We start from the raw sequence: 25,968 nt of genomic DNA on the forward strand, positions 1-25,968 counted from the left end.
CCACAGTAACCAGTAGTCACAGTGATACCTGCAGTAGCCAGTAGTCGAAGTAATACCCACACTAGCCAGTAGTCACAGCGATCCAGCCAGTAGCCAGTAGTCACAGTGACACCTGCAGTAGCCAGTAGTCACAGCGATTCACCCAGTAGCCAGTAGTCACAGTAATACCCACAGTAGCCAGTAGTCACAGCGATCCACCCAGTAGCCAGTAGTCACAGTAATACCCACAGTAGCCAGTAGTCACAGCGATCCACCCAGTAGCCAGTAGTCACAGTAATACCCACAGTAGCCAGTAGCCACAGCGATCCACCCAGGAGCCAGGAGTCACAGTAATATCCACAGTAGCCAGTAGTCGCAGTGATACCTGTAGTAGCCAGTAGTCACAGCGATCTAGTCAGTAGTCACAGTAATACCCACAGTAGCCAGTAGTCATAGCGATCCACCCCGTAGCCAGTAGTCACAGTAATACCCACGGTAGACAGTAGTCATAGCGATCCACCCAGGAGCAAGCAGTTACAGGGATCCTCCCAGTAATCACAGTGATCATCCAGTAGCCAGTAGTCACAGTAATACCCACCGTAGCCAATAGTCACAGTGATCCACCAAGTAGCCAGAAGTTAAGTAATACCCGCAGTAGCCAATAATCACAGGGAGGCCTGCAGAAGCCAATAGTCACTATGATCCCCCAGTAGTCACAGTGATACCCACTACCCACTGCAGTAGGCAGTAGTCACAGCGATCCAACCAATAGTCAGTAGTCACAGTGATCCCCCCAGGAGCCAGCAGTTACAGGGATCCCCCCAGTAGTCAAAGTGATCACCCAGGAGCCAGTAGCCACAGGGATCCCCCCAGTAGTCACAGTGATCACCCAGTAGCCAGTAGTCACAGTAATACCCACAGTAGTCACGATGATCCCCCAGTAGTCACAGTGATCCCCCCAGTAGCCAGTAGTCACAGTGCTGCCCCGGGTAGCCAGATGTAACAGGAATACTTCCAATAGCCAGCAGTCACAGTACAGTAACCAGCATTCAAAATGACTTACTTGCCTGCTCTCCCTTAGCTTCTCCAGTCTTCTGCAACTCTCTGCTCTCCTTGTGTATTCGTTATCTGGGAAATGGGGCACATGTGTAATTGTGCATTGCCTCTTACCAATCAAATGTACATGCGTCTTAAAGATGCATACACATTTATTACTCAATTACAGAGGGGAATCAGGAAGCAGGACGATGTCATCAGAGGAGGGGTCATTGAGGGTCCTACACGGGGTCTATGAGTGTAGGGTCCTTTAGAATATTACTGTATAATGATACAGTCCCAGAGACATATGACAGAAGTCCCCCCCTTCTTATTTTTCTAACGAATATGAAATAAGTCAATAAGACAAAATCTATAATGTAGAAAATATATCTTTATTTTGCATTATTCATGATATTCAGCGTTTACATACATCACACATCACATTCAAGTTATATCACACAGACACAAAGGGACCCCATTATGTATCATGATAAGCAGCCAATCAAAATTCAGCTTTTAATTTTGTACCCAAAAACAGCCGAGCTCCCATTGGCTTAAAATGAAAGCTGAATTCTGATTGGTTAATTTGGGTATCGGATCAGATTCTCCTTTGAGACAGATTCATTTATATTCTCCATAAATACAATTTTTCATTATGTACAGTCATCAGCAGCCGGGCACAACATATACGAGAATCCCATCGATGTTTTCTTCTAAAAATATTCAAATATTCTGAACCAAAATCTCTATAAAAGTCATCATTTTTCACAAGGTTTTCACTGTTTTGGCAAATCCAACAGGGACGAAAAATGTTGCAGTTACTAATCGCTAAATGGTGGCAATAAAAATCTAGGAAAATATCGCTGTGAAAAGTGACCAATTTCTGAAATGATAAAAAAAAGCATCAAAAATAAATAAAAATATTGGGGCTCATTTACTATTGGGGGCCGAATCGCTGGGTTTCCTGAATATTAGCGTTTTGCGCCGTTTGTCCCTGAATTGCCCCGCTTGCATGCAACGGAAATGGGGGGGGCCGTCTCAGAAAACCTGACGGATTCGGAAAAACCGCAGTATTTAAAAAAAAAAATATTGTGTCGCAAGATCAGCACTTACATGCACCGGGGAGAAGGTGAACTCTGACAGACCTCGGCGCAGCAGCGACACCTGGTGGACATCGGGCACACGACCTTAGTGAATCCGGCAGAACCCGAATCCTCGTCAGAGAACGCGCCGCTGGATTGCGACAGAACCGGGTAAGTAAATGAGCCCCATTAACTCCAAAGAAATGAAAGTATAAATAAGTAGAAAGTAGTCTTTTTATCTGTTTGTAGAACTGTTGGATGTAACGTGTCGGTCATTCTACATTTATGTATAGAGTAAAGTTTGTGCTGTGGTGAAGGGTATTTTGGGAGCACAGGGGGTGGAGCTTAATTTCCTTTTCCCCCCCAGTAGAATCAACTCAGCAGCTCAGGATACGGAAAGAAAAATTCCTTTAGGCTTGGGGAGTTTTTTTTTTTAATGGTTTATGAAGATTTTAACAGTGAAATCAAATTTTCTAAAATACAGGATAAGTAATGTCATGTATGTACAGTGGGGCTCATTTACTAAGGGACCGCGGTCTGCACTATTGATGGAATACCCGGCGATTTCCGTGTTGCGCCGCATTTAGAAATGGTTTTTGGAGCACACAATCGGATTTTTTCACATCGGCGCCGACTTTCAGGCGACACTAATCGGGGGGCGGGCCGTCAGACGATCCAACGGATTTGGACTACGCGCGGGATCTAACAATTTGTGTCGCAAGACAATGCACTTACATACACCGGGAAGAAGAAGGTGAACTCCGGCGGACCACAGCTGGGAAGTAACACATGCAGGATATCGGGCGCCCGAGCTACGTGAATCGCGCCGGACTTCATCTTCGTCGGACCGTCCGGATCAGGGTTCACGACAGGACCGGGTAAGTAAATTTGCCCTAGTGACTGCACCACCAGCAGAAATATGAGTTCATCTCTGGGGTACAATATAGGATGTAACTCAGGATCAGTGGGAAACTGAAAGCTGAGCTCTAATTGGTTGCCTTGGGCACCAGAAGAATAGTGAGTGCAGCTCTTCTACATAATACAAGGCAAATAAATCAATGGATGTACTTGATGTTCAATGTGTATTCCATATACAATTAACCAGTTAAATCTGAAACCAAACTTTCCCGGCAGGTCACTGTGATGACAATTTAAAAAGTGATAAAATTACACGCATATTATAAACACTTTATAATTTATCTTTATAATATACAAGTATCAGCAATACAATTCAGCCATTATATACATTATAAAACATTGATATTTCACTGAAGCAAAGATCGCGATCCTTTAGGTCCTGGATCTCTTCCGTTTCTTTGTCATCTCCTTTATTAGGTCTTCCTTCTATATGGAAGACTCTCTGTTAACACTGACTCTCTTCGAGGTTGTTGGGTTCTACAAACCAGTTGTCCAGGACCTTTGGTCCAGTCGGTGCCTGTATACCATATTCTCACATCGTCCTCGAGTCTTATGTGGAGGACCTATCTACATTGCTGTCTCTAAAAGAAAGGTCGGATGGAGGCAGACAGAGTTTCTTACATGGCCAAACGTTCCTTAATTTTTTTAAGACGATGGCCAAAATGTCGAACAATGTTTTCTTCACCGCCGTCGACGTGAAATAGAAAACCACTGGATCCAACGCGGTATTCAAGGTGCTGAGGAGAAGAGTGTGCACCCTCCACTGTGGACTTGCCTTTGTGATGAACCCAATAACATGAGATAAGTTGTACGGAGCAAAGCAGATGCAAAAGTTGGCAAGGGTGGCCAAGGACAAGCCGATGGCTCGCTGCTTCCTCTGACGTTGGATGTTGGGTAGAGTCAAGAGAATCCGTACAAAGTTTATGTAGCAGTAAAGAGTTACGATGGATGGAATGAAGAAAAGGACTAAACTTATCTCCAATCGGACAGGGAGCAGAACCCTCAGCTGATCATCGGTAAAGTTTTCGTAGCATTTGGATTGGGTGAGATTGGAATTGTTGGGTATGGAGTACTGAACAATATACACAATGCTGCAGTGAGCACAAGCAACTAACCAGAAACAAATGCTCGCGAATACAGCGTAGGACGGTTTACGGTGGAGCTTGTACTTGATCGGAAAAGCCACTCCAAGGTATCGCTCTACACTTATGGCTGTGAGGAACAAGGTACTGATGTAGATGCTGCTGTAGTAGCAAAAACCTGTAAGGGGGCAAAGAAACAATGGCATGTCCCATATCATACCAGAGGCAGCCTCTCTCATCTTTAAAGGAAGGAAGAACAGCAAGAGGAGATCCGAGATGGTCAGGTTGAGGAGAAGGATGTCCACTGGTGTCGGCTTCTTACGGACTTTGATTAGAAAGGCGTAGAAAGCCAACAGGTTGGAAGGCAGGCCCAACAGGAACGTCAAGATGTAGACGGTCAGGACTATCTCGGTGTGCTCTGCAAAGGCATGAAACCTGTCAAGAAAAGAACAAAATCATGATAGAAGTGGAAGTGTCAAGATGGAAGACCAACTCAACTATTTCATGCGAAGTTCTCAAAATCGAGAAGAAAATCCAGGACGGGCCACCATTTCTGACCATAATTAAGGTTGATAAGGCTGTTTCTGATGTAGATACCTTCAGTGTCGGACTGGCCCACCGGAGTACCAAAGGATCCTCCGGTGGGCCCATCAGGGCTCCATCAGAAAACAACACAATTTGGAGGCTGCTAGAGTATACTTCCTGGGGGGGGGGGGGGGTGAAGAGTGGGCCCCCAGATTGATTTTCTCTGGTGGCTCTAAAGAAACCCAGCCCGACACTGGATACCTTGTATGATTGCTTGGGGTCTTAACCTCATGTAGATGGTCAGGACCCTCATGCATGGAGCCATAGGATATTTATATGTTAGGCAATTTATTTTTAATTCTCTGTCAAACAGAGATTTGTGAGGCGGATATGAGAATATGCTCATGAGGTTTTTATGATGAGACTGGTTACGGAGTAATCTAATAAGTCAGACCTTGCCTAAGCCTGTGATGGCTCGGAGCTTCAGCCGCTGCCTGAAATGAGCGCGGTAATCAATATTTCTAATTAAATGCCGGGTGCTGATCAGATAATTTACATGGATGACTGCCTCGTTAATGGATGTAAGATATGGATGCTGACGACTCCTTACGACGCGTTTCCAGGGAGTCCAACGTTCAGAGAGATCTCGGAAACAAGACGTGGACAAAGTAGAGACATCGGGTTGAGGAAAAAATAGACTGCCCCCTTCCACAACCTCAAGATGGAAAATATCTCATGGAACATGTTGGCGCTAATATGCAAAATACCTTAAAGATATTTGTGGGTCCATTTTTTTTTTACTCTATTCATAAGTTTTATTCTCGAATTGATATTTTACTATAAGTTTTACTCTATTTATTTAGTCGGTTCATAGTTTTAGCATCAATGGGGGGGGGGTTATCATGACTTGAAAACAATCGTACAAGCCAGGATTTAGTTGGATGTTGTGCTGGGCAGTGCAGATGGCCTGGCACCGCCCACTTGACAGCGGAGTGTATAATTAGCATAGAAGGTGACTATAAATTCTAACTTGGGGCTCATTAATATCAACAAAATGTTTCTAAGGAGCCACCTGTTACTGACCACATGAATGAATACTTCTCTGCTAAACTTCAGTTCTCTATATAAGACTTATATTAGAGTCCTGGGGGCCCCATATCCAGTCCCCCCACACAGGGCTGGCGCTTGCTCTGGGTTCACCTGGGCAAGTGCTGGGGGCCCAGAGCTGCTGGGGGGCTGTACATAAGGAATCCATGGGGTGAGCGGGGGCTTTATATGAAGTAACCATGGGGGGGCTGTTTGGGGTGATAAACTAGGGAATATTTTAAGGAACAGGAGACTGTTTTTGTTTCTGAATTTCTAATGCCACTACATGAGTTCACTGCAAAGGGGCCCACTGAGGCTCTGTCGCCCAGGGGCCTACTGAAACCTGGAGTCGGCCCTCCCCCCACACGTCACAGCGCCATTCTGTCCCTAATGGTCAATCCAGGTTACTGCAAATCAGTTCCTGATCAACTGAAACGTTGTAAGACTTGACCACTTACTCCACCACTACACAGAAAGCAGAGATACTGAGGAGATATCTTTATGATAGGTCATCAATATTTTTATTTAACCTGTTAATGGGAACAATACTGTACAATCTTTGTAATCAGAAGAATTTTTAAGTAATATGCAAATCACCCTGCAAGTGCACTGGGGGCGGGACTCACTGCCTCCTTTTCCTACAAAGAGCCTTGAATTTTAAAACGTCAATTACTGATTTTACTAATTGAGAACTCGAGCACTTGCACATTGAGGCCGCCTCCACTGCACTTGCACATTGAGCCCGCCTCCACTGCACTTGCACATTGAGCCCACCTCCACTGCACTTTCACATTGAGCCCACCTCCACTGCACTTTCACATTGAGCCCGCCTCCACTGCACTTGCAGGCTTATTTGCATAGCTGTACCAAGATGATTATCTCCGCATTGCTTCTTCAGTTTCTGCTCCTATTGAAGGCCCCTGGGTCCTAGTAATGGTGTGGGAGGCATTTTGGACCTGACACACTCCCTTTAAATTATTTTGACATTTTGGAGGCTTGTTTTGATTCATCTTGTGCAGTTAGAATCTCTTGAGAGTTTTCTCTCCGGCAGAGTGTGCAAGTGATTTAGTGGTTTTCCTCCCGTATAAACATTTATTCCTTTTCCTAATAATGGGAATTTTTTGTACAAACATAGAAAACATTTGTGCTTCCAGTGTAAACAGCGACGTAGAACGGGTGCCCCCCCCCCCCCCCACAATGTCCTCTGCCAGGGCCACCAGCGATACGGATACTGGGAATCTCCTGGATGTCGTATCTTATACCTCATAATTCAGGTCACAATTCCAAAAAATCCTGTAATGCCCATAACTACCAGGTGGGGGTCAACTAAACCGAAAATTTTTGGTAGGACCAATATTGCTATGTGTAAGGGCTGCACCAACTTCTCCCTCAATTGCTCTGTAAACTAGTTTAGCGCTATCTGTTGGTATTACTGCAGCACTGTATGGCGGTATTACTCAAGTTCTGCATGGTTCTGCACAAAAATGTGTGACTTTTTTTTCCGACAATTTTTTTGTAGACCATGACACTTCATATGCCCAAATTTAAAGTGAACCTGTCACCAGGAATGTAAATTTTTTCCTTTGGTAATGTGAAATAAACTTTTATAAAGTACTGTCAGTATTCCGAATTTTTAAAAATCAGCATAGCATAGAAACTGTCACCAGCTGAAAAAGTACTTTCCTGCTGACAGGTTCCCTTTAACTTACAGTTTAAGCGATTGGGCTATAGAACGCACCAGGTTCGGACACAAGTGACAGCACAATTGTACGGTTGGAAGGACTTGGTGTAGAATTTCCCGGCCACGCGATCAGGCACCGGATATATCAGGAAATGCGAGCCAATATATCAAAAGGGACGAGCAATGGCGCATGTAGCACCAGCACCTATTGGGGGTCATTTATCTTTTCCTTCTGTTGGTGTTTTTGCACTTTTTTGCTGCGTAATGTCTGTTTTGCACCTATTTTATTATACTATTGCACCTATATGGGTGTAATAACACGTGAGCCATGACCCTGCTTAGGAAAGGCAATGGAGTGATTTGTGCAACAAATTGGGGCAGATTTACTTACCCGGTCCATTCGCGATCCAGCGGCGCGTTCTCTGTGGAGGATTCGGGTCTTCCGGCGATTCACTAAGGTCGTGCGCCCGATGTCCACCAGGTGGACAAGCGCAGGTAAGTGCGTGTCGAGCGACACTTTTTTTTTTAAATGCGGCGTTTTTTACGAACCCGTCGGGTTTTTCTTATGGCCACACCCCCCCCGATTTCCGTCACGTGCATGCCGGTGGCGATGCGCCACAATCCGATCACGTGCGCCAAAATCCCGGGGCAATTCAGGGAAAATCGGTGCAAATCGGAAATATTCGGGTAACGCGAAGGAAAAACGCGATGCGGGCCCGTAGTAAATGACCCCCAATGTGTTTTGTTTTTTTTCAATTTGCGCTCAATAAGATGCAAAAAAACTGCATTTGGCAAAGAGCCAAAACGACAAATTAGGCGCAAAAAATAGACTCACAACAGGAGCAAAAAGAGACCAGGGAAGAGGGAAATTAGATAAATGACCCCCAATCTATCTCTATGCATCAAAACTGATATAATGACTGCGTCAAACCTCCGTTGTTTCCATTTTCTAACTGTGATAAGGAACAGCAGTGTGAACTGAGCCTTATTAATGCTCTTGGAAGTCCCTATAACTTGTCTCTTATAATTCAGGTCCTGGTTACATCTCTTTGTCCTCTCATTGTCCTCTCTTTGTCCTCTCATTGTCCTCTCTTTGTCCTCTCATTGTCCTCTCTTTGTCCTCTCTTTGTCCTCTCATTGTCCTCTCATTGTCCTCTCTTTGTCCTCTCATTGTCCTCTCATTGTCCCCTCTTTGTTCTCTCTTTGTCCTCTCATTGTCCTCTCTTTGTCCTCTCTTTGTCCTCTCTTTGTCCTCTCTTTGTCATCTCATTGTCCTCTCATTGTCCTCTCTTTGTCCTCTCTTTGTCCTCTCATTGTCCTCTCTTTGTCCTCTCTTTGTCCTCTCTTTGTCCTCTCATTGTCCTCTCATTGTCCTCTCATTGTCCTCTCTTTGTCCTCTCATTGTCCCCTCATTGTCCTCTCTTTGTCCTCTCATTGTCCCCTCATTGTCCTCTCTTTGTCCTCTCATTGTCCTCTCATTGTCCCCTCATTGTCCTCTCTTTGTCCTCTCATTGTCCTCTCATTGTCCCCTCATTGTCCTCTCATTGTCCTCTCTTTGTCCTCTCTTTGTCCTCTCATTGTCCCCTCATTGTCCTCTCATTGTCCTCTCATTGTCCACTCATTGTCCTCTCTTTGTCCTCTCTTTGTCCCCTCATTGTCCCCTCATTGTCCTCTCATTGTCCTCTCTTTGTCCTCTCTTTGTCCTCTCTTTGTCCTCTCTTTGTCCCCTCATTGTCCCCTCATTGTCCTCTCATTGTCCTCTCTTTGTCCTCTCTTTGTCCTCTCATTGTCCTCTCTTTGTCCTCTCTTTGTCCTCTCTTTGTCCTCTCATTGTCCCCTCATTGTCCTCTCTTTGTCCTCTCATTGTCCCCTCATTGTCCTCTCTTTGTCCTCTCATTGTCCTCTCATTGTCCTCTCATTGTCCCCTCATTGTCCTCTCATTGTCCTCTCTTTGTCCTCTCTTTGTCCTCTCTTTGTCCCCTCATTGTCCCCTCATTGTCCTCTCATTGTCCTCTCATTGTCCCCTCATTGTCCTCTCATTGTCCTCTCATTGTCCTCTCATTGTCCTCTCATTGTCCTCTCTTTGTCCTCTCTTTGTCCCCTCATTGTCCCCTCATTGTCCTCTCATTGTCCTCTCTTTGTCCTCTCATTGTCCCCTCATTGTCCTCTCATTGTCCTCTCATTGTCCTCTCATTGTCCTCTCATTGTCCTCTCTTTGTCCTCTCTTTGTCCCCTCATTGTCCTCTCATTGTCCTCTCATTGTCCTCTCATTGTCCCCTCATTGTCCTCTCATTGTCCTCTCATTGTCCCCTCATTGTCCTCTCATTGTCCCCTCATTGTCCTCTCATTGTCCTCCTCCGTCCTTCCTAGTAATAATTATAAATTCCCATTGATTTCCCTGCATCACATTATTTATCTGTTCCCATTGTAATAATGTGACATTGCTGGGAGGAGATGATGTGGACAGAGACAACACAAGATAAGACTCCATCTTCCTCCTCCAATCTGTCACCCTCCATACACAGGGATTATTGACACAGCTGGCGCAGGAGTATACGCTGTATACCAGGGGCCGCTGATACACTACAAGTCCTATTGTACAAAAGAAAACAACACACAGCAAATCAACATAGAACATCATTTATTACCCCAGAGGTAAATCCCCAAATATCACCTGGAAGTTATTATTTCCTGCAAGAGTCTGAAGCGTCTGTTCTGTAAGACATTATAGGTTATTAATAACCAACCTCAGTAACATCTCATCAATCACCCACATCAATACAGCAGGAAGTAACCAGAGTAACAAGAACTATTACTACATCCAATGTTTTCATTATACATGACCCTTCCATCATAGTGCAAGAGCTACAACAGCTGTAATATACTGCCCCCTATGTACAAGAATATAACTACTATAATACTGCCCCCTATGTACAGGAATATAACTACTATAATACTGCCTCCTATGTACAGGAATATAACTACTATAATACTGCCCTCTATGTACAGGAATATAACTACTATAATACTGCCCCCTATGTACAAGAATATAACTACTATAATACTGCCCCCTATGTACAGGAATATAACTACTATAATACTGCCACCTATGTACAAGAATATAACTACTATAATACTGCCCCCTATGTACAGGAATATAACTACTATAATACTGCCCCCTATGTACAAGAATATAACTACTATAATACTGCCCCCTATGTACAAGAATATAACTGCTATAATACACCCCCTATGTACAGGAATATAACTACTATAATACTGCCCCCAATGTACAAGAATATAACTACTATAATACTGCCCCCTATGTACAAGAATATAACTACTCTAATACTGCCCCTATGTACAAGAATATAACTACTATAATACTGCCCCCTATGTACAAGAATATAACTACTATAATACTGCCCCCTATGTACAAGAATATAACTACTATAATACTGCCCCCTATGTACAAGAATATAACTACTATAATACTGCCCCCTATGTACAAGAATATAACTACTATAATACTGCCCCCTATGTACAAGAATATAACTACTATAATACTGCCCCCTATGTACAAGAATATAACTACTATAATACTGCCCCCTATGTACAGAAATATAACTACAATAATACTGCCCCCTATGTACAAGAATATAACTACTATAATACTGCCCCCTATGTACAAGAATATAACTACTATAATACTGCCCCCTATGTACAAGAATATAACTACTCTAATACTGCCCCTATGTACAAGAATATAACTACTATAATACTGCCCCCTATGTACAAGAATATAACTACTATAATACTGCCCCCTATGTACAAGAATATAACTACTATAATACTGCCCCCTATGCACAAGAATATAACTACTATAATACTGCCCCCTATGTACAAGAATATAACTACTATAATACTGCCCCCTATGTACAAGAATATAACTACTATAATACTGCCCCCTATGTACAAGAATATAACTACTATAATACTGCCCCCTATGTACAGAAATATAACTACTATAATACTGCCCCCTATGTACAAGAATATAACTACTATAATACTGCCCCCTATGTACAAGAATATAACTACTATAATACTGCCTCCTATGTACAAGAATATAACTACTATAATACTGCCCCCTATGTACAAGAATATAACTACTATAATACTGCCCCCTATGTACAAGAATATAACTACTATAATACTGCCCCCTATGTACAAGAATATAAGTACTATAATACTGCCCCCTATGTACAAGAATATAACTACTATAATACTGCCCCCTATGTACAAGAATATAACTGCTATAATACACCCCCTATGTACAGGAATATAACTACTATAATACTGCCCCCAATGTACAAGAATATAACTACTATAATACTGCCCCCTATGTACAAGAATATAACTACTATAATACTGCCCCCTATGTACAAGAATATAAGTACTATAATACTGCCCCCTATGTACAAGAATATAACTACTATAATACTGCCCCCTATGTACAAGAATATAACTGCTATAATACACCCCCTATGTACAGGAATATAACTACTATAATACTGCCCCCAATGTACAAGAATATAACTACTATAATACTGCCCCCTATGTACAAGAATATAACTACTCTAATACTGCCCCTATGTACAAGAATATAACTACTATAATACTGCCCCCTATGTACAAGAATATAACTACTATAATACTGCCCCCTATGTACAAGAATATAACTACTATAATACTGCCCCCTATGTACAAGAATATAACTACTATAATACTGCCCCCTATGTACAAGAATATAACTACTATAATACTGCCCCCTATGTACAAGAATATAACTACTATAATACTGCCCCCTATGTACAAGAATATAACTACTATAATACTGCCCCCTATGTACAGAAATATAACTACTATAATACTGCCCCCTATGTACAAGAATATAACTACTATAATACTGCCCCCTATGTACAAGAATATAACTACTATAATACTGCCCCCTATGTACAAGAATATAACTACTATAATACTGCCCCCTATGTACAAGAATATAACTACTATAATACTGCCCCCTATGTACAAGAATATAACTGCTATAATACACCCCCTATGTACAGGAATATAACTACTATAATACTGCCCCCTATGTCCAAGAATATAACTATTATAATTCTGCCCCCTATGTACAGGAATATAACTACTATAATACTGCCCCCTATGTACAAGAATATAACTACTATAATACTGCCCCCTATGTACTGGAATATAACTACTATAATTCTGCCCCTATGTACAAGAATATAACTACTATAATACTGTCCCCTATGTACAAGAATATAACTACTATAATACTGCCCCCTATGTACAAGAATATAACTACTATAATACTGCCCCCTATGTACAAGAATATAACTACTATAATACTGCCCCCTATGTACAGGAATATAACTACTATAATACTGCCCCCTATGTACAGGAATATAACTACTATAATACTGCCTACTATGTACAGGAATATAACTACTATAATACTGCCCTCTATGTACAAAATATAACTACTATAATACTGCCCCCTATGTACAGGAATATAACTACTATAATACTGCCCCCTATGTACAGGAATATAACTACTATAATACTGCCCCCTATGTACAAGAATATAATTACTATAATACTGCCCCCTATGTACAAGAATATAACTACTATAATACTGCCCCCTATGTACAGGAATATAACTACTATAATACTGCCCCCTATGTATAGGAATATAACTACTATAATACTGCCCCCTATGTACAAGAATATAATTACTATAATACTGCCCCCTATGTATAGGAATATAACTACTATAATACTGCCCCCTATGTACAAGAATATAATTACTATAATACTGCCCCCTATGTATAGGAATATAACTACTATAATACTGCCCCCTATGTACAGGAATATAACTACTATAATACTGCCCCCTATGTACAAGAATATAACTACTATAATACTGCCCCTATGTACAAGAATATAACTACTATAATACTGCCCCCTATGTATAGGAATATAACTACTATAATACTGCCCCTATGTACAAGAATATAACTACTATAATACTGTCCCCTATGTACAAGAATATAACTACTATAATACTGCCCCCTATGTACAAGAATATAACTACTATAATACTGCCCCCTATGTACAAGAATATAACTACTATAATACGGCCCCCTATGTACAAGAATATAACTACTATAATACTGCCCCCTATGTACAAGAATATAACTACTATAATACTGCCCCCTATGTACAGGAATATAACTACTATAATACTGCCCCCTATGTACAAGAATATAACTACTATAATACTGCCCCCTATGTATAGGAATATAACTACTATAATACTGCCCCCTATGTACAGGAATATAACTACTATAATACTGCCCCCTATGTACAAGAATATAACTACTATAATACTGCCCCCTATGTATAGGAATATAACTACTATAATACTGCCCCCTATGTACAGGAATATAACTACTATAATACTGCCCCCTATGTACAAGAATATAATTACTATAATACTGCCCCCTATGTACAAGAATATAACTACTATAATACTGCCCCCTATGTACAGGAATATAACTACTATAATACTGCCCCCTATGTACAGGAATATAACTACTATAATACTGCCCCCTATGTACAGGAATAAAACTACTATAATACTGCCCCCTATGTACAAGAATATAATTACTATAATACTGCCCCCTATGTACAAGAATATAACTACTATAATACTGCCCCCTATGTACAGGAATATAACTACTATAATACTGGCCCCTATGTAGAGGAATATAACTACTATAATACTGCCCCCTATGTACAAGAATATAACTAGTATAATACTGCCCCCTATGTACAAGAATATAACTAGTATAATACTGCCCCCTATGTACAGGAATATAACTACTATAATACTGCCCCCTATGTACAGGAATATAACTACTATAATACTGCCCCCTATGTACAGGAATATAACTACTATAATACTGCCCCCTATGTACAGGAATATAACTACTATAATACTGCCCTCTATGTACAGGAATATAACTACTATAATACTGCCCCCTATGTACAAGAATATAACTACTATAATACTGCCCCCTATGTACAAGAATATAACTACTATAATACTGCCCCCTATGTACAGGAATATAACTACTATAATACTGGCCCCTATGTAGAGGAATATAACTACTATAATACTGCCCCCTATGTACAAGAATATAACTACTATAATACTGCCCCCTATGTACAGGAATATAACTACTATAATACTGCCCCCTATGTACAGGAATATAACTACTATAATACTGCCCCCTATGTACAGGAATATAACTACTATAATACTGCCCTCTATGTACAGGAATATAACTACTATAATACTGCCCCCTATGTACAAGAATATAACTACTATAATACTGCCCCCTATGTACAAGAATATAACTACTATAATACTGCCCCCTATGTACAGGAATATAACTACTATAATACTGGCCCCTATGTAGAGGAATATAACTACTATAATACTGGCCCCTATGTAGAGGAATATAACTACTATAATACTGCCCTCTATGTACAGGAATATAACTACTATAATACTGCCTCCTATGTACAGGAATATAACTACTATAATACTGCCTCCTATGTACAGGAATATATCTACTATAATACTGCCCCCTATGTACAGGAATATAACTACTATAATACTGCCCCCTATGTACAGGAATATAACTACTACAATACTGCCCCCTATGTACAGGAATATAACTACTATAATACTGCCCCCTATGTACAAGAATATAACTACTATAATACTGCCCCCTATGTACAAGAATATAACTACTATAATACTGCCCCCTATGTACAAGAATATAACTACTATAATACTGCCCCCTATGTACAGGAATATAACTACTATAATACTGCCCCCTATGTACAAGAATATAACTACTATAATACTGCCCCCTATGTACAGGAGTATAATTATTGTAATGTTCAATTTCTACATAATTCTAAGTAGAATAGGATTATACATATACGTTGATACATGTTGCAGATGTCAGTGTGCGCTGTGTCTGTGTTGTGCGGTGTGACACGTATGTGTAATGCAGTTGGAGAAGATACTAATAAGGGTAAGTATCGGGCTGCGCTCCTCCGTGTTAGTATTTATGTTTGTACAGATTCTCATGTTCTCGTCTCTTCATGAGATACTCAAAAAGACACTTAATAGTCACAATATTTACTAACACATTATGCAGGCGAGTTCTCCAGAGACACGTAATATACAGTGAGCACACAGCTAGTGTACAAAGGATATAGCTGTCAACTGGAAACCCAGAGCTGAGAGGGGAACAGTTACTGCACAGTATGAAAGGGAACCTGTCAGTAGCTTTGGCCACACAGACTGCAGTCAGTGTTATGTATAGTCCCTGGAGAGATTTGTAGTCAGACCTTTGTCTATTCTGTTAGTAGCAACCGGACTGTTGAATGTGGATTTATATTCCAGGATTGTAGCTGGTGCACTGTGACTGTGTTCTGCTGTATCATCCAAAGGGAAGCTTTCTATAGCTTTTACTAAAAGCATCTCCACTTCCTTACACTCCATCTGTCCCACCTTCTTGCTACCCATCAAACCTTCATATTTCTCCTCTTCCCTTTTCTCCTCTCCGCCCCAACTCTCCTTACCTCTCCCCTCCACTACTCCCTCCCCTCCATCTCCATTTCCAGTCCCTCCCATTTCATCTCCAGTTCTATTCTTTACTATCTATCACCATATTATCCTCCCATTCTCTCTCCTCCTTTTCCCCTCTCCTTTCCTCCCCTTATCTCTCCTACTCCCTCCTCTCCATCTCCAGTCCCTCTTCCTCCTCTCTTTCTCGCCGTTTCCCCTTCTCTCTCCTCTCTTTCCATTTGCTCTTCTCTTCTCCTCTCCCCCCCCTCCGCATCTCTCTCTTCCCTTTCTCTCCTTGCATTCTCTCTTTCCCCCTCCTGTCTTCCCCCTATCTCTTCTTTCCATTTTCACTCCCTCTTCTCCCCTGCTCCTCTCTCCCTTCCGCTCTCCCTTCCTCTTCCCGTCTCCCCTCCTCCTCTCTCCCTTCCTCTCCCCTTCTCCCTTCCTCTTCTCCTACCCCCTCTCTTTCTTTCTCTCCTCCCCTTCTCCTCTCTTTCTCCTCTCTCTCCCTTCATCTCCTTTCCCCCCTCCTCTGCTCCACTCTCCCCTCCTCTCTCCTATCCTTCTCCTCTCCTTCTCCTCTCTCCCTCCTCTCCTCTCCTCTCCCCTCCCCTCCTCTCTCCTTCCCTCCTCTCTCCTTCCCTCCTCTCTCCTTTCCCCTCCTCTCTCCTCCCCTTCTCCTCTCTCCCTCCTCTCCTCTCCTCTCCCCTCCTCTCTCCTCTCCCCTCCTCTCTCCTCTCCCCTCCTCTCTCCTCTCCCCTCCTCTCTCCTCTCCCCTCCTCTCTCCTTTCCCCTCCTCTCTCCTCCCCTTCTCCTCTCTCCCTCCTCTCCTCTCCTCTCCCCTCCTCTCTCCTCTCCCCTCCCCTCCTCCCTCCTCTCTCCTCTCCCCTCCTCTCTCCTTCCCTCCTCTCTCCTTTCCCCTCCTCTCTCCTCCCCTTCTCCTCTCTCCCTCCTCTCTCCTCTCCCCTCCCATCCCCTCCTCTCTCCTCTCCTCTCCCCTCCTCTCTCCTTCCCTCCTCTCTCCTTTCCCCTCCTCTCTCCTCCCCTTCTCCTCTCTCCCTCCTCTCCTCTCCTCTCCCCTCCTCTCTCCTCTCCCCTCCTCTCTCCTGAGGTTGACTTACTGTAGAGTCTGAAGGATGGAGGTAGGAAAGGGGAAGTGTGTGCAGCTGGCGGGGGGCTCAGGGCACACAGACCCCTGATAAACTATTCAAATGTGTCAGCTATTTGCATGGTTCATTGATTTATTTAAAAAAAATGGCATCTGTTATGTGTCATGTGTCATGAGCCAATTAATAGAGAGAGAACTGGGGACATTCCCAAACTCCTTCATCAGTGCCGGTGGATATTTACTTAAGTGACAAAAAAGGGAACCCTGAAGTTGTATATTTAAAGGGACATTTTGATTTAAGAGCCGTCCCTTTTATACCGGTCTCCTCTGTTTACATTCTTAGTGTTTTATGGGATCTGCAGGCGCACATTCTGGGCTTTGAAGTTTACTATCCAAATTTTCTCTTATGTATTATCAAGACTGAAGTTTTATATGAGTGGGAGCAGCGCCTGCACTATGTTATGTCAGGGTGACACTCCACAGTCCCGGGACATGGGGATCCTGGGTGCTAGGCTGCCATGAACCTAATCCAGCTCTGCTACATCAGACTATACAGAACGAGTCTCATTCATGAGTATTTTTTGTGACATACGCAATTTTCTCATGTAATGATATTAAACCCAATCCTTTCACCAGGGGCTGTAATACAAGGAGAGCAGAGGGGTTACAGATGACATTTTCGTGATGAAGTTGTAGTTGTGTTTGTGTGGGTTTCCTCCGGGTCTTCTGGTTTCCTCCCACACTCTAAAACATACTGGTAGGGTGATTAGATTGTGAGCCCCATTGGGGACAGGGACTGATTTGGATAACTCTGCGCAGCGCTGTGTAATCTGTGTGCGCTATATAAATATAGGAATTATTATTAGTTGCATAAAACTCACTGGATGCTGAGATATTGATCCTTATTACTGTTCCTTAAATGACGCAGATGCAGCCCAAAGGGTATAAATTCACTCTATAAAGTCTAGACAGAGCGATTGTTCAATACATTTCTCTTCTCTATTGGTAACAGTCCAGTCGGGCGCAATGTGAGGTGCTGGTCCTCTGCGATATAATACTGTGTGTCATAGTGTAATAAGCTGCAAGTGCCGTGTGCTGCAATACAACCTGCTGCTACATGATATGATACAGTGTAATAAGATATATAATAGTGTACAGTGTAATATGATACATATAATAGTACAGTGTAATGTGATACATTTAATACTGCACAGGGCAATGTGATACATATATTAGTGTACAGTGTAATATGATACATATAATAGTGTAGAGTGTAATATGATACATATAATACTGTACAGTGTAATGTGATACATATATTAGCGTACAGTGTAATGTGATACATATAATACTGTACAGTGTAATGTGATACATATATTAGTATACAGTGTAATGTGATACATATATTAGTGTACAGTGTAATGTGATACAGCTATAATATCATATCATTAATAAACTATAATGTAACACAGTCAAAAGATAATGTTATGAGCTACAATTAGAAGTGATACGGTACAATGTCATATGAAACCATATAAAATGCTCTATGATAATGTACTACAATGTAACGGGGTACAGCGTAACAAGCTATAATGTAATATACAATATACTGTAATGTGCTTTACTATAATGTATCGGGATACAGTGTAATGTCGTATAAATCGATACAATGTGCTCTAATGTAATACATGTAATCTTTCGTGATACAGTAATGTTACAGTGTGACATGTAATATGACAACATGCGCCATGTGGTAGAGTATAATGTAACGTTATACCGTGTAATATAATGTGATACAATTTAGTCGGATTTAATGTGATGTAATACAGTGTAAAAAGCTGTAATGGAATCTTATAGAATGTATAATACTATAGTGTAATGTGATACAATGTATAATACTATATTGTAATGTGATACAATGTATAATACTATAGTGTAATGTGATACAATGTATAATACTATAGTGTAATGTGATACAGTGTATAATACTATAGTGTAATGTGATACAGTGTGATAAGCTATTATGTCATTTAGTGCAACACAATGTGATACGTTATACTGTAAAGTGATACCTTGTTATCTATTATGATACAGTATAATGTAAGTATAATGTGATAAAGTATAATGTGATACAGTGTAATAAGCTATTATATAATGTAATGAAGAGCAATGTCATTATAGTATAATTAAAATGAAACAGTGTGTTATCTAATATATAGAGCTGAGTGTATGTGTGTGTCACATTTATAATCACAAAATTTTGCACAGCCGCCTCTGTGACTCAGGGGATGCCAGACTATGTTTGGAGTGAAAATTTTACCTGCATTTTCCAATTAATTGCCAAAAAATATGCTTTGAGAGAGACACTGGATGGAAAGAATTCCTGAGGGAGGGGGGAGTGAGGGACAATAGTGAGACACTGGCTGTGTGTGATTGGCTAAAGAGAATTCATGAAGTAAGCTGCAATGCGGGAGTTGAGAAAGACATAGGGGCTCATTTACTAAGGAGCGCATTTTCATCGGGTTTCCCGACAATTTCCGCTTTGCACCGAATTGCCCAAGGATTTTGGCACACGCGATCAGATTTTGGTGCATCTGTGCTTGCACGTGTCAGAAATTGGGGGGCGTGGCCTTTAGACAAGACTTAACATATAGAATTGTGTTGCAAGATATGCACTTACAAGCACCAGGAAGAAGAAGGTGAACTCCGGCGCACCTCGGCAGGGAAGCGACACATACAGGAAGTTGGACGCACGACCTTAGTGAATCGCGGCAGACCCGAATCCTCGTCGGGCAACGCACCGCGGGATTGCGACAGGACCAGCTAAGTAAATCTGCCCCATTGACTGTTTTTGACACCCTGAAGAGAATTCCTAAGGGAGGTGAAAAGAGTGACTTAAGAGAGATCTTGGTTGTGTGTGACTGGATGAAGATAATTTCCGAGGGGGGGGATAAGGGAGCTGAGAGAGACGTTGGCTGTGTGTGACTCGCTGAAGAGAATTCCTAAGGGAGGAGGGACTTTAGAGAGACGTTGGCTGTGTGTGACTCACTGAAGAGAATTCCTAAGGGAGGAGGGACTTTAGAGAGACGTTGGCTGTGTATGACTCGATGAAGAGAATTCCTAAGGGAGGAGGGACTTTAGAGAGACGTTGGCTATGTGTGACTCGCTGAAGAGAATTCCTAAGGGAGGAGGGACTTTAGAGAGATGTTGCCTATGTGTGACTCGCTGAAGAGAATTCCTAAGGGAGGAGGGACTTTAGAGAGACGTTGGCTGTGTGTGACTCGCTGAAGAGAAATCAGCTCCTTCATTCTCTCTCATACTGTAGGCTCGGCTGTGAAGGAGACTTATAAATATGTTAGACTGAGAAAGACGCTCATAGGACTTACATCAGGTGATTTGCATAAAATGTATATATTTAAAGGGGATTAAATTTCCTGCCAGGTTCCCTTTAAATGAATACAAGTTCTGTGGAGTTTTATATACTGCCAATTACAGACAATAACGTCCCATTCTATTTGGTCATAGCAAAGAGACTCCTGTAACTTGTGGACGGGAGGGGGATCCCCTGTGGTCGGACATAATTACCGCTCTGGTTTCTTGGTCAGTAAAGAAATTACTTTTATTTTTATTGTTGAAAAAATTCCTACTATTTTTCATTGAGCAGAAGATGACATCATGTGTGACAGTTCTCGCTCACAGATGGACGACAGAAGGGTGCGGAGGAGTAGGGGGTCACTTTAGTCCACAGGACCCTCCGGGCAGGGGACCTCCGAGCTGTAACTATTATCCCCCGTGGAGACCCCCTCTAAGTAAACTTCTCCAGGACATCGCTCCTTAGATACCGAGTCTTGGCCCGTGAAATTTTGGCACCAAACTCATCACCTTTGCTGAAAACACGTCCGCCCCCTCCTAAATATTTGTCTCCTCTTCCTGAGACTTCGTGGTTTATGACTTCTAAGGTTTCTATAAAACATCTGAGCCGCCAGGGACAACTCCAAAGGAGAACATCCATCATCCGTGGTGGGAAAGACGGCTGACAGACACAAGCACAGCGCGTTCTAAGCTTGTCACCCAGCTTTCCCAGACTCCTGAATTATAAATCTACCAGACAGTTAGAGATGTCAGGCTTTGAAAGGAAGTCTGTGCTGAGCCGCATCCAGCTGGATGGCCGCCATATAACACCTACACCTGAGCTGAGATACATGTATCTAATCTACTATAACAGAAGTGACAAAATGTATCTCCTATCTATCTCCTATCTATCTATCTATCTATCTATCTATCTATCTATCTATCTCCTATCTATCTATCTCATATCTATCTATCTATCTATCTATCTATCTATCTATCTATCTATCTATCTATCTATCTCCTATCTATCTATCTATCTCATATCTATCTATCTATCTATCTATCTACCTATCTATATCTCTCCTATCTATCTATCTATCTATCTATCTATCTATCTATCTATCTATCTATCTCATATCTATCTATCTATCTATCTATCTATCTATCTATCTCCTATCTATCTATCTATCTATCTACCTATCTATCTATCTATCTCCTATCTATCTATCTATCTATCTATCTATCTCCTATCTATCTATCTATCTATCTATCTCCTATCTATCTATCTATCTATCTATCTATCTATCTATCTACCTATCTATCTATCTATCTATCTCCTATCTATCTATCTATCTATCTATCTATCTATCTATCTATTTATCTATCTATCTTCTATTTATCTATCTATCTTCTATTTATCTATCTATCTATCTATCTACCTCCTATCTATCTATCTATCTATCTAATTATCTATCTATCTATCTAATTATCTATCTATCTATCTCCTATCTATCTATCTATCTATCTCCTATCTATCTATCTATCTATCTATTTATCTATCTATCTATCTATCTATCTCCTATCTATCTATCTATCTACCTCCTATCTATCTATCTATCTAATTATCTATCTATCTATCTATCTATCTATCTATCTATCTATCTATCTTCTATCTATCTCATATCTATCTATCTATCTATCTATCTATCTATCTATCTCCTATCTATCTATCTCCTATCTATCTATCTATCTATCTATCTATCTATCTATCTATCTATCTATCTCCTATCTATCTATCTCCTATCTATCTATCTATCTATCTATCTATCTATCTATCTATCTATCTATCTATCTATCTATCTCCTATCTATCTATCTATCTATCTATCTATCTATCTATCTAACTCCAGAAAAGTAAGCAGCACTCCAAAACAGCAATGGTTAAGTGATGAAAAAAGTGTTTCTTTTATTCCATGCTTCAGGGCTTGAAAAAGGCTCCTTGGAGCCGAAACGTCGCTGTACTTCACTGTACTTTGAAGCATGGAATAAAAGAAACACTTTTTTCATCACTTAACCATTGCTGTTTTGGAGTGCTGCTTACTTTTCTGGAGTTTGCTATTGAAGGACCTGGGGCCTGGTCCCTGTGAGCGTGCACCCACTGCCCCTAGTGGACTTTACTTGAAGTGTGCTGTTTTTTGCATTTCCTGAAGTATCTATCTATCTATCTATCTATCTATCTCATATCTATCTATCTACCTATCTATCTATCTATCTATCTATCTATCTATCTCATATCTATCTATCTATCTATCTATCTATCTCCTATCTATCTATCTATCTATCTATCTATCTATCTATCTATCTATCTATCTATCTCCTATCTATCTATCTATCTATCTATCTCCTATCTATCTATCTATCTATCTCCTATCTATCTATCTATCTATCTATCTATCTATCTCCTATCTATCTATCTATCTATCTATCTCATATCTATCTATCTATCTATCTCCTATCTATCTATCTATCTATCTATCTATCTATCTCCTATCTATCTATCTATCTATCTATCTCCTATCTATCTATCTATCTATCTATCTCCTATCTATCTATCTATCTAATTATCTATCTATCTTCTATTTATCTATCTATCTATCTATCTATCTATCTATCTATCTCCTATCTATCTATCTATCTATCTAATTATCTATCTATCTTCTATTTATCTATCTATCTATCTATCTATCTATCTATCTATCTCCTATCTATCTATCTATCTATCTATCTACCTCCTATCTATCTATCTATCTATCTATCTAATTATCTATCTATCTAATTATCTATCTATCTATCTATCTCCTATCTATCTATCTATCTAATTATCTATCTATCTATCTATCTCCTATCTATCTATCTATCTATCTATCTATCTACCTCCTATCTATCTATCTATCTATCTATCTATCTTCTATCTATCTCATATCTATCTATCTATCTCCTATCTATCTATCTATCTCCTATCTATCTATCTATCTATCTCATATCTATCTCATATCTATCGATTAATTCTTTCTTTCTGTACAGTGATTTTCATTGAAACTGACCTCATGCAGAAGCTTTCATTAATATTAGATACTATAACATACATTCCAGCTTTCCCCGTCCTGGGATCATACATGTTACTGCAGGATACAGTATGACACCAGTCGCCTACATTACTATGAAAAAATTCACTTAGATCCCAAATCACATAGATGGAGCTGCCATGAGTTTACTGTGATGATATTATCTGTGATTTCCTACAGGACTGCAGAACCACTTACTGTATCTCATATATACATATCTTCATTCAACACTGTAGGATTTATTGGTTGGACTTGATGGACCTGCGTCTTTTTTCACCCTCATCCACTATGATGCTAGGATTCATCCTCCTGCACACAATCCAACATTCAGTCACTTACCCCTCAGTGGTGCCGGATGAGTTAGAAGTCACTTCCATTGCAGTTTCTGGATTATCCAGGTGGAGCGACTTCACAGACTTCCCATTCCAGGGATAGAAAGAAGAAGCGGAATCTATAAACTGCGACCACTGATGAGATGTTGTATCCAGGGTACGGGCAGCTGTGCATGTCCTCAGGGTGGGGATCACCACATCAGGAGCTGCTGCAGGTCACTGCTCCTCTGCTGCAGGTCACTGCTCCTCCGCTGCAGGTCACTGCTCCTCTGCTGCTGCCCACAGGTCACTGCTCCTCTGCTGCAGGTCACTGCTCCTCTACTGCTGCCCACAGGTCACTGCTCCTCTGCTGCTGCCCACAGGTCACTGCTCCTCTGCTGCAGGTCACTGCTCCTCTGCTGCAGGTCACTGCTCCTCTGCTGCTGCCCACAGGTCACTGCTCCTCTGTTGCAGGTCACTGCTCCTCTGCTGCAGGTCACTGTTTCTTTGCTGCAGGACACTGCAGGTCACTGCTCCTATGCTGCTATCTGCAGGTCACTGCTCCTCTGCTGCTGCCCACAGGTCACTGCTCCTCTGCTGCAGGTCACTGCTCCTCTGATGCAGGTCACTGCTCCTATGCTGCTGGCCACAGGTCACTGCTCCTCTGATGCAGGTCACTGCTCCTATGCTGCTGGCCACAGGTCACTGTTCCTCTGCTGCAGGTCACTGCTCCTATGCTGCTGGCCACAGGTCACTGTTCCTCTGCTGCAGGTCACTGCTCCTATGCTGCTGGCCACAGGTCACTGTTCCTCTGCTGCAGGTCACTGCTCCTATGCTGCTGGCCACAGGTCACTGTTCCTCTGCTGCAGGTCACTGCTCCTCTGATGCAGGTCACTGCTCCTCTGATGCAGGTCACTGCTCCTATGCTGCTGGCCACAGGTCACTGCTCCTCTGATGCAGGTCACTGCTCCTATGCTGCTGGCCACAGGTCACTGTTCCTCTGCTGCAGGTCACTGCTCCTATGCTGCTGGCCACAGGTCACTGTTCCTCTGCTGCAGGTCACTGTTCCTCTGCTGCAGGTCACTGCTCCTCTGCGGCAGGTCACTGTTCCTCCGCTGCAGGTCACTGCTCCTCCGCTGCAGGTCACTGCTCCTCTGCTGCAGATCACTGCTCCTCTGCTGCAGGTCACTGCTCCTCTGCTGCTGGCCACAGGTCACTGTTCCTCTGCTGCAGGTCACTGCTCCTCTGCTGCTATGTGCAGGTCACTGCTCCTCCGCTGCAGGTCACTGCTCCTCTGCAGCAGATCACTGCTCCTCTGCTGCAGGTCACTGATCCTCTGCTGCAGGTCACTGCTCCTCTGCTGCAGGTCACTGCTCATCTGCTTGCGCTGCCCACAGGTCACTGCTCCTCTGCTGCAGATCACTTCTCCTCTGCTGCAGGTCACTGCTCCTCTGCTTGTGCTGCCCACAGGTCACTGCTCCTCTGCTGCAGATCACTGCTCCTCTGCTGCAGGTCACTGCTCCTCTGCTTGTGCTGCCCACAGGTCACTGCTGCTCTGCCCGCTGCCTGCCCACAGTTAAGTAAACTTTCAGAAGGTGACGTCAGATCTTCATACAAGATACTAATCGCACAGACAGAGAAGGAAATGTCAAGTGTCAGCGTCAGCCCCTCCCCCAGACACGGGGAGGACGAGGACTGATGGGGACATGGAGAGACTAATAGATGCAAATCTAATAAAACATAAAAATATAGAAAGTTTCGAATCCCTCAGATTCCCCGTTAAGCTGTTTTATGTATCAAGTTTAGTTAACCCTTTGTAAAACAAGGCTGCAGACACATGACATCTTCCGCTGAGTGTATCTATAGACGTATAGTGTATGCCTCCGCCTGCACCGTATACATCATATACACTGGAAAACATAGGATAGACACATGCGGAAAGCTACATC

General features: G+C 42.0%; 1 protein-coding gene across 1 annotated transcript; it reads right to left on the reverse strand.

Moving 5' to 3' along the window:
- Window positions 1–1,421: 1,421 nt before the first annotated feature.
- On the reverse strand, window positions 1,422–25,557 carry FFAR2 (free fatty acid receptor 2). The gene is made up of 2 exons (XM_072155003.1): window positions 24,048–25,557; window positions 1,422–4,534 (listed from the first exon to the last, which is right to left on the reverse strand). The coding sequence occupies exons 1-2, from the start codon at window positions 24,083–24,085 to the stop codon at window positions 3,568–3,570; spliced, it is 1,005 nt and encodes a 334-aa protein (XP_072011104.1). The 5' UTR covers window positions 24,086–25,557; the 3' UTR covers window positions 1,422–3,567.
- Window positions 25,558–25,968: the final 411 nt, after the last annotated feature.

Source organism: Engystomops pustulosus, chromosome 6 (assembly GCF_040894005.1).
Source record: "Engystomops pustulosus chromosome 6, aEngPut4.maternal, whole genome shotgun sequence".
Classification (NCBI taxonomy): Eukaryota; Metazoa; Chordata; class Amphibia; order Anura; family Leptodactylidae; genus Engystomops; species Engystomops pustulosus.